The 10,504-nt window shown below is 46.3% G+C and overlaps 1 protein-coding gene across 1 annotated transcript in view; it reads right to left on the bottom strand.

Annotated features, from left to right (window-relative positions):
- STX3 (syntaxin 3) overlaps window positions 1-10,504 on the bottom strand; it is a 45,993-nt gene that overhangs the window by 13,059 nt on the left and 22,430 nt on the right. Inside the window, exons 3-8 of the mRNA XM_015419700.1 lie at window positions 8,368-8,467; window positions 6,124-6,198; window positions 4,535-4,602; window positions 2,883-2,991; window positions 1,965-2,038; window positions 1,552-1,686 (exon numbers count right to left, since the gene is read on the bottom strand). Coding sequence (XP_015275186.1) covers window positions 1,552-1,686; window positions 1,965-2,038; window positions 2,883-2,991; window positions 4,535-4,602; window positions 6,124-6,198; window positions 8,368-8,467 — 561 coding nt within the window. The remainder of the gene's footprint in view (window positions 1-1,551; window positions 1,687-1,964; window positions 2,039-2,882; window positions 2,992-4,534; window positions 4,603-6,123; window positions 6,199-8,367; window positions 8,468-10,504) is intronic.

Raw genomic sequence — 10,504 nt, forward strand, 5'->3', positions numbered from 1 at the left:
CCACGATCTGGAACAAGGAGGGGGCTCCATTCCAATGCCGAAAGGGAAGGCGACAGAGATTCTGCACCACCCTCGGCCGCCTCTCTTGCGTCTGCTCTCCCCAGGCTCTTCACTGAGCGTCTGTCCCCAAAACCGCTGCACGCCGCCGCGGCTGGATAGGTAGGGGGGGGGAGCAGTTTACCGCCGCCTTCCCAGCGGGGTCCGAGGCGTTCCTCTCGACACTGTGACCGCCTGGGGGCCTCCCAGGACTGCCAGCGCCGGATCCATTGTAAATCGAGGCCTGCAGCTCTCGAATATATTTTAGGGCTGGAAAGTAAATACTTTCTACCATTGCCCTTTAGGTCTCCGCTTCTTCTTCTGACCTTCCAGTGTCTTCTGGGATCTTCGTGCTCTTCAGAGCACAGCCAGCACATCCTGCTCAGAAGGCAGGGCCGGTAAGACTGGGGATCAGAGGATAAGCCCCTCCCCTCTGGGATCAAAGTTTGCCAGCCCTGCTTATGGAAGGGGGAGGTGCTTTCCCAGGAGTAAGGAGTCAAGGACTGCCCCACTCCTGGACCACCGGAGAATAGGCTTGAAAGCACTCTGTGCAAAATCTCAGAGGTCAAGATATCTAATAGCTTAGCAGCCCCAAAAGTGTGTTCCTTTCCATAGCTAGCAAAAGCAGAATAATTTATGTAAAATAAGCAAATATACATAAGTCACAAATCTAGATTCTAGTTATAACATCATACATCCTGGCCTACCTACTCTTTTTAGTGGCTGGTTTTCCAGTCTCATGCCATCAGTGCCCAGCCTAAGAGAGCTAATGTGGCAGGGTAGATAGGATGATGAATGTGGTCTTTGAAAATCTATGTTCAAATCCCTGCCTAGACAAGTCATGGTGACTCAGATGAATAGTCAAATATTTATTGCAGGGAGTGAGAATCTGTGGACTTGAACCCTAAAGTATACTTATTGTCTAATGTCAGCTATGCTGCCATATTGTTTATTAGCCTAGAGTTCGCCTGCCTGACCTGTATACAAGTTGGTGCCACATTCCTTCCCTCTCGCTTCTCTCCCGGTTATCTCTGACCTTGTACTCCTGCCTGTGTAGTGTCTCCACTTTAATTAACCGTGAGACTAGTTTCGTTTCTCAGCCTTGGATCGGTTGGATCATTGGTTCCCGCCTGCGGGAAACGGGATGATTGGCCCACAGGTGGGGGGGGACCTCTTGAATCTTCTATATCATTGTATGCTTGTTCCATGCTCGTCATTCCTAACAGTGACTATGTTATTGCAACCATAGTACTGACAATAAAGCAAAACCTTTCTCGGAAGTGTGTGCTCCATTGTTTGGCTGTGGGTCCTGAAACTTCTGATCTATGACAGTATCTTGCAGGTTGGAATATTCTCCACTTGTGCATTACTCTTTCAAGTTATCAGCATTACTTTCCATCATTTAAACTAAGTAGCGCACTAGATTCTTTGGATTGTCACATTTGCTTTTTCCTCAGCTTCCCCAAGCTGCTTACACATTCCTGCCCATCTATCTTTAGTGAATAACTGTGTTACCTGGTTTTCCACCAACATGGCAATGTCCACAAACATGTCATGAAGCTCCTTGATACTACTTTCAAGCCGCAAAATATCCTTATGCCGCCCTTCAATCTCACTCAATGCCTGCTTTGAAATCTGAGAATCCATGATCTAGAAGAAACCAAAAGACTGTCATTTGCAAACAAGCAATCAAAATCATCCCCTTCCAAGTGGACACCAGGAAACTTTCAGCACTGTAATTGTCATATGCTCCATCACAGCCTCTTTACCTACATATACCTTTCTATTTCTGCTTCCTACCCAAAGTCTGCTGGTTTTTTTTGTTATTCATGTACCTCCAACCTATGAGACTTGTAAGCCTTGAACTCAGGGTCGTCTGCTCCCTTCTCCCCTCAAAGTACCCAGCAGCACTGTTCACTGGCACTCACCCCAGATGTGAATATTGCAGGATTCCCACTCTCTAGCATTTCCTCCAGCTCCTCATCTGTTGTATTCTTCCCAGCTGTATCCCGGGGGGGGGGGGAGGTGTAAAGAAAAAAGAACAGGAGTGTCATATGTAATAATTTGAACAAACACTCAACATGAGCTATACAATATATCAGGCTCGGAAATGGGGCGATGGCTTTCATGAGTTAATAATGTTTACCTTGGCATGGTTTGCTTGGGCCATGAAACCAGTGAGATGCCTGTCTATAACCAGGGTTCTATGCATTTCATGACTGCACCATTCCTGCACAAAAATGGGTACCTGTCACTGGAAATTATCCTGTACTAACAGGACTGCTCTGTGTACAGCTAAAGTAGTGTATAAGAAAGGCCTTATTGTAAAAGCCTGTAATGATGATGGCGTGTATCCTACTCTTCAGCTCTTAACGCTGACAAAATAGCCTTGGAACTATGTAAGAAATGTTGCCTTGATGCCAGAAGGCTGGGAGCTCCTGGAGTTTGGCTCTGCAGTGAAGTCTTTATGGTATGGAGACTTGCTCATGACATGAGTGATCAAACTGGTATTTCTGGCCACTGTGTGACACAGAGTGTTGGACTGGATGGGCCATTGGCCTGATCCAACATTGGCTTCTCTTACGTTCTTAATGTGTAAATGTTCTTAAACTGCCTCCAGAACCGCTCTGAGAGCACCCAGCTTGTGAGTACCTATTGCAGTCTCCAGTGCATGTTAGAAACTAAACACCAAGAAGTGGAATGCCACACCAATGGCAAGTAAGGAGCACTACAGAGCAATTAACGTATCTGCCGGGAGAAAAGAGCCTCAAAGGGGAAGTAGGGAGCCTTCTGCGGTTCTAGCGTAAGTGAAGGCCAAGGCCAGCCAGCGTACACCATATACGTACTAATCTCAAGCTGCCGCTGGATCCTCCCTTTGCTCCGTTCCCGGAAGTCAACCTGGGCCTCATTGTACTTCGTCATCACTTCAACAAATTTTCGAGAAAGAACCGAATGCTGGTGACAGAAGAAATGACGTCACAAGAGCCCTTAATGCTTTCAGTCTAACAGTCTGATCTGCTCTATAGAGAAGAGTACAGTAAAGTTCATTGGCTTTATCTTGCCATCACTGTAAACTTAAAAGAAGGCTGATTCTTTGGAACATGCAGACATTTTAGGGTGGGTGTATTACTAAGTATAGATCCATGATTCTTTAAAACTACAGTTTGTGTTCACTAAATGCACCCACTGAGGCTGTAATGCAATGAGGAAAACAAGCTTGGTGAGAGAGGCACTTAATTTTTACTCCTTCAGTCATTCTCCCACCAGAAGTTATCTCACAAGCTATTTTACTCCAGTTATGGAATATTGACAATGGTCAATACAGCTCAATGGAGGCACTTTTTGGTAGGAAAGGGTAAAGGGTTAAAAGCCCCATCCTATCTCTCTTTTCCAACTGCTGCATTTGCATTTTATAAAAACAAAAACTGCCCATTTAATCATATAATGTGTAGTTCTGCCCTCAGAGCTTACATTAAAAATGACACCCTTCCCCTAAATTTTTGCTAATGTACATGAGACTTTTACCTTTGAGGAACTGAAAGTCATCTACTAATGTGCATTTCAACAGAAAAAAAACCCTTCCAACTTTGAACAGTTCAAATTAAGAAATATTAACGAAAGAGAGAAGTTCTGTAATGTTCAGGCTGAAAGGCACATGGACATTATTGGGTACTCCACATACTGGGCAGAAACCATTAAAGATAAAGGTTTCCCTTGCTTGAAAGCCAGTTGAATCTGACTCTAGGGGGCAGTGCTCATCTCCATTTCCAAGCCGAAGAGCCAGCGCTGTCCGAAGATGTTTCCGTGGTCATGTGGCCGGCATGACTAAACGTCAAGGCGCACAGAATGCTGTTACCTTCCCACCTAAGTGGTACCTATTTATCTACTTGTAGTTTCTTGCTTTTGAACTGCTCGGTTGGCAGGAGCTAGGGCCAGAGACGGGAGCTCACTCCATCATGCGGCACTTGGGTCTCGAACTGCTGAACTACCGACCTTCCAGTCTGCAGCTTAGCTACCGCTCTCTCTCTCTATATCTCTCTACATCCTTCCGCCAACCCTGGCTCTGTTTTTTAAAAAGACTTGCTTCCAAGGCTCCATCTGAGTTAACACTACAGCTTGGAACTAGTTTTTAAGATGCCAGAGACACTTCAGATACTTCTGAGCATGTGGAGAGAACTTCTCTCACTATGAACCACAGCTCAGGCCTGAGGGTTTGACTTCTAAGATAAGAGCCTCAGCATTTCCCCCTACTCCCTACAGTTAACTACTTGTACTATCCAAGACATGCGCTTTTTCCTTTTCTGACTCCAGTTCTTGCATTATGTATCCGCAAGCAAATGCATCTTGCAACCCGTAGGTAGCTCAACAAGAGTTTCAGAGTATAGGCTTTTGAGAGTCACAGCTCCCTTCATCAGACACCTAACGCTGAATCTGTTTTACTGCTGACCAACACGGCAACTCTCTGAAACTATCTGCATGTACTTGTCACTCTGCTTACCTGGGATTTCCGTATCCGCAGGTCTGCTGATGACCGGACTTCATCTTCCTCAATGTTCCGCTCCATGCCTGTAAATGCAGGGAGCAGAATTTAATGTTACAAATTGCAAGCGTATCAGAGGATGCTTAGTGAATACATCTAGACTTCTACTGAGCTGCATGTAAAGACACCGTCCATAGCACTCTAAAAGGACATCCCACCTCTGAATAGGAAAGGTCCAGAATGGCTGAGGGTCCATTTGCATGTAGGAAAATTTAACATGAGTCCAGGTTAAGAGCATACAGGCTTAAATGCACTTGCCAAAGCATGATGTGCCACTTATCAAGAGCTTTAGAAAGCACATCTAAACCTAACCCGCAAACTGCAGAGAAAAGAAAGCCTTTAAGAGGTGGGTGAAGAAAGGTCACGTGCAAAAAGTCTGTCCAGAAGTTTGCTAGAAAAGTGGGGGGGGGGCCCTAAATAAATTAGACACGTGCAGTTAATGGCATTTGCCTGGTGTCTTGTGGAATGCACGTAGCCCAGAGACCTACAGTCCATTGCTTCCCCTGCAGAAAGTCCTGTTGCTGCCACTCAGATCCCTATAAAGCAGCCAACAGGCTATCGTGCATGGTTTCTAATTTTGTAATAGTCCTGGTGCCTTGATCATAAAATGTCTCGTGCTGTTTGATTGCACACTGTTTTGTGATGTGCACCTCAACGAGAAAGGCAGGGTATAAATAAAGTAAATGAATAACCCATCCATAGTCGGAAACAGACAACGGAAGGAAGGCAAACTGGAAAGTGGACGAGGAATGCCATCTAGAAAACTCATAAAGGAAAATATAAAGCTGGCATTATTTATTTAAAATATCATTGTTCTGTTTCTCAATTAGAAGGAATCCACAAAGCAGCTTACAAAACAGCACTAATTAAACTCTAACACAATAAAGCAATGTAATCCAAAACACAGATAAAGGATAAACCAAGAATACTAGATAAGAGCAGAAAGTTCCACCAGAATATCAGCAGTAAGCCCCTTGGAACAAGATTACTTTGAAAGAAATGAAACAAAAATGTTTTGCAGAGTAGACCTGCACAATCTCAGTGTTGCCACTGAGGAGATTAGATTAGACATTCTCTCCATTCCCTGGACTATCAGGGTCAGCTTCTTTGGTGACTGGAGATGGTTCCACCTTTAGCAGCTGCCAGAAGGTAATAAAGGATAGCTGGCCTCACCAAAACAGCTGGAATACGACTCCTAAGGATGAGATGGCACTAAGGATAGCTCCACCGTTTATATGGTAGACGCAAATTCCTGGGGTTATTCCAGGGTTCCTTTGGTAGATCATGCAGCAAATGCAAACTAAGAGTGATACTATCTACATATTTGCACATCTGTATTCCTGCACACAGAAGACCTTATTGGGACAGGGCTCCCCAAGTTGCATCTGCAGATGTTTAAAAAACTAGGAAATGTCACCCAACTTTGTGTGATTGCTGTAGGATACATTTGGTATGCATGTAGCAATCGTGCCACTTGTGCAAAATAAAGAGATACCCTCAGTAAGAGCTGAGGCATACAATGAAGAAGCCTTGAGACGGTCTCTTACTTTTAAGTTTGTTTCGGACACTGTTAGCCCTTTTTTTGATTTCTGCTGTGAGCTGATCCAGATCATCTTTTGTCTCTGCAGAACACAAGGGGAAAAATTAGCTTTGGGAGGTATAAGAACAGCCAGAAACATCCTTAAGCCAGCACCTTCCAGCTGGTCAGGAAGATATGAGAGGGCAGCGGAGGTCCATTCATTCATTCCATTTCATCCCACACTTCCCCCCAGGGAGCTTAGGGAAGCATACAAGGTTCTCCCCTCCTTCACAGCGTATTCACAACAACTGTGTGTGGCACATTCAACTGGCAATATGTGTTATCTGGTGAGCTTCATTAACAAGCAGAGTTTTGAGCCTGGGTCTCCTAGTCTGATACTCTAACCACTATGAGCCTTTTCACACGACCTTTCTAAACCGAATGGTTTCCGTTATTGTCCCATCATTGAGTAAACTGGTACAGGGACAGCTGTTCCACGCAGCATTTCCCTTCCGGTAAGGAGCCATCTCTGAAGTGCTATGTCATTTCAAACTGTGCCGCTTTCTTTTCCCGCCATTTCCCCTCGCATGCACAATCTTCCTGAGAGGTGGTTGTTTGTTTGTTTTTAAATGTGGTATTGGGAGCGCCATGGCCCTGAAGCAGGACCACAAATCAGCACCATAGTGACCCCACTGAGATGCCTGGACTCTATTTAGCTATACGGACATTCGCTACTGCTGTCCCCTGCAAACAAGGAGCTCATTGGATACAGAGTTCAAGCATGAAAGGGGGGGGGGGAACTGGGCAGTTTTGAAACCCAGGAAGGTTTCCGTCCTTCCTTAAGTTCCACAGCCCATGGGGAGAGTGTGTGTGTGTGTGTGTGTGTGCGCGTGCGCCTAAGTCTACACTTCCTCTAAAGCAAACATCTGTCTCACCATTCATTCACTTATGCCCCCGATCTCCCACTCAAGCACCCTGTCCAATCAGCTCCTTGTTTCCAGGTGGCAGCAGTAGCAAATGCCAGTGTATCTACATAGATGTCGTGGGCCAGCCTGCCTTAGCTGAAGAGCACTCAGCTGATGCTGATAACAGCCCCGGCAGCACCTCTGAGGCTCAGCCAGCTGATGCTGCTAATGACCCTGAGCGGATGAGGGCAGCAGGCCCTCCAGCCCCACGAGCACCGGGAACACGGAAGAGACAGCCCAAGATCGTGGGGAAACTTCACAGGCTGCCTCGCCGCCTCTGTCCCCAGAGCCAGGGGAATGCAGGAGGAGGCGGGCACGCCTGGAGCTCCTCGAGAGGAGGCAGAGCCCGGCGGCTGCCAGATCAAGAGGAACACCTGGAGTTAATGGACAGTCCTCCTGCAAGCAACGAGACCCAGCTGTGAGCGGCTGATAAAAGGGCGGGGCTGAAAGAAAGAAGGCGTGGGAGCAAGACGTGCCTCCACACCACCCCGACCTGTTTCTGGCTGCTATTCCTGAACCTTTGGCCTTGGCCTTGGACCTGCTTGAACCCTGCTTCTTGGACCCTCGGCTGGCTTCCCTTGGACTGAACTCTTGACTCACACTTTGGGTTAGTGATTCTGCCTCGTCCCCGTGGTCTTGGCTGAGTCTGCCCTGACACAGGACAACAGAGTCCAGGCATCTCAGTGGGGTCACTATGATGCTCATTTGTGGTCCTGCTTCAGTGCCATAGCGCTCCCAATACAACATTTTTTTAAAAAGAGGACAATCACACATGTGGAGAAAAAGGGCGCACACCCCCCCCTTACAGCAAGCGCTACGGGGCATTTTACACAGCACCCCATAGTGCTTCAGAAGCGGTAGGAAGGACTGAAGACTGGATGTGTTGAGTTAACAACACTTCAGGCACCCTTCCTGAACGGGACAGAAGCATGTTTGTCTGAACAGGTAAATATATTCCGTTAGGAGCCAGTTACTAAAACGGGTCTGTCTGAAATGACAGGGGGGGAAACGTTAGTAACCAGTTCCTGAAACGGAATACTTGGGCTGTCTGAAAAGGGCCCATATCTCTGGCAGGGGGCAGACCTCAGGGCCCTCCTAGCCTCTTCACGAAACCTGCTCTTCTCCCACGTCAACTTCTCTCCTCTCCATCCCTCCTAGCACTGGCACCCAGGAGCAAGGAAAGGAGGAGGGGGAGATTAGTATTAATCTCTTGCTCCAGATACAAGCTTGGAACAGCTGGAGCCTGGTCCTCAGAGAAGTGGGAAGTTCATAAACATTGCTGCTAAGGAGCCCTGCGTTTTACTCACTTTGTTCAGGGATGGGGGCAGAGAGGATAATGCTGTACAGTCTTTTTGCTTCTTCTACATTCTCAGCAATTTTATCAATATTTAGCCGTGTTTCTTCAATCTGTAAAGAGATGAAAAGGTGAAAGGATGAACACATTGATGTGGACACATAGGGAGGCCAGAGCTGACCCCCACCCCACTTGAAGCTCTCATCTCGTTTTAAGAATTAACCCAACACATGCGTTCAGGTTAGCAAACAACACTTGCATCATTCTGAAGGAAATGCACCTCTCATAAACAGAGTATGCTCCAGAGGAGAAGATACCATATGTAACCATCTTCCACAAAACATAAAAATGAGATGCCAGTTAGAAAGACGATAGCTAAAAATGTGGTATATGTTTGACCTATTAATATATCCTAATAAAATAGTTTAAAAAAAAAAAAAGACAGATTTTACAGCACACTGCATAGCATCTCTCTACATTTTACTGCATGGAAATTCTTCAATTACAATGGCAGATGACCCTCCCCAAAACAAAGATGTTTAAGTGTCCACCTCATTAATTTATTCCCAACTCCAGCCATTCCACTACTAAGAATGCTTTGCTACTAAGGATGTTTAAAGGATTCTCTAACTAGTATTCTGTAAAATGTTTTCAAAAATGTCAGTAACTGATCACTTCTTATACATTCTCCTTTGATATAGGCACTGAGGTGGTCTCTTTGCAGCAGAACTAAATCCCAGGGTTGTTTTTTTTTTAGAGAACAGGCATTAATTACACACCAGTGTAAATAAATGGAATACAGATCTTTCAACCATAGGAAAATAAAAGCCACTGAACAAAGAATTCCCAGGGTTTCGCATGGATACACTTGACTGTTCAGTTTCTAAAGCAGAATGTGAGCTCCTACTGAAACACAACAGCTCTCAGTACATGCTATCATTACCATACCATCCAAATAACCTAAGTGAAAGAAGAAAGCATTTGTTTCCCATTTGACAGTTGGAGGCGCCCATGGTGTGACGTAAGCTGAATCCAGGCCTCTGTCAGACCCTTCCACAAACTCACTCTCAAGAACACTTTTCTTCCTGTGATTTGTTTATTGAGATATGTAGCTGTGTCAAGTAGAGACCTTCTGTGTCAGAACTAAGTTGGCACCAGCTCTGGTGTTATACATGATTCAAACACACACACACCCCAGTGACCGGTCCAGTCAATCCATTCATGCATCCTGCCTAAACTAGCATACGCTCCTTCCCCCCCCCACCACCTGCGATCCTAACAGTTCCATTATCTACAGTGGCCAGCTAGCCACCAGAGACGTTCTTCCCATACGGGAGGCCCCTTAAGAAAACAGTTGTGCAGTGCTAAGCGAAGCAGGTTCCCACACACACATCCACACACTCCCCAACTGCCCCCCCCAACAGCCCAGATACAGAACGGTTACAGGGAAACAAAAACAGAACACAAGATCCCATGGCAAATGAGGCCCTGAGTTTGACATTCTGCCCCCCGCCACGACCCCTCACCTTCCCGGCTTCTGCTCAGACCCAGCTGAGCTCTGAGCAGGAGCAGGAGGCAGAGGTGATAGAGGGTGAGTGTTTTTTTACTTGCTTTCAGCTGAGGGGATTCAGCTGAGGATATTGTGCAGGAGAACGGGACTGGGACTGGTCTGGGAGGGTGTGAAAGTGCTTAGAGTTGTTGCAGAGTCCTGGCTGCTTGAGAGAGGGAGAGGAAAGGGCATTGTTTGACTGTGATTGACTGTAATTGAGAGGAAGAGGAAAAGGAAGGGGCATTGTTTTGCATGTGATTGAGTGCCTGGGTGAATTTGAATAGTTGCTGCCCTCCCTCTGTTGGGGGAGGCCTCTATTTAAGGAAGCACCTTGCCAGAGGCAGAGGAGACGCAGCTGAGCTCTGAGCAGGAACAGGAGGCAGAGGTGCTAGAGGGTGAGTGTTTTTTTACTTGCTTTCAGCTGAGGGGATTCAGATGAGGATATTGTATGGGAGAACGGGTCTGGGACTGGTCTGGGAGGGTGTGAAAGTGCTTAGAGTTGTTGCAGAGTCCTGGCTGCTTGAGAGAGGGAGAGGAAGGGGCATTGTTTGACTGTGATTGACTGTACTTTAGTATTTAAGAAACCACCTTGACAGAGGCA

The sequence above is a fragment of the Gekko japonicus genome, unplaced genomic scaffold (assembly GCF_001447785.1).
Source record: "Gekko japonicus isolate JY-2015 unplaced genomic scaffold, Gekko_japonicus_V1.1 scaffold1660, whole genome shotgun sequence".
NCBI classification, from domain to species: domain Eukaryota; kingdom Metazoa; phylum Chordata; class Lepidosauria; order Squamata; family Gekkonidae; genus Gekko; species Gekko japonicus.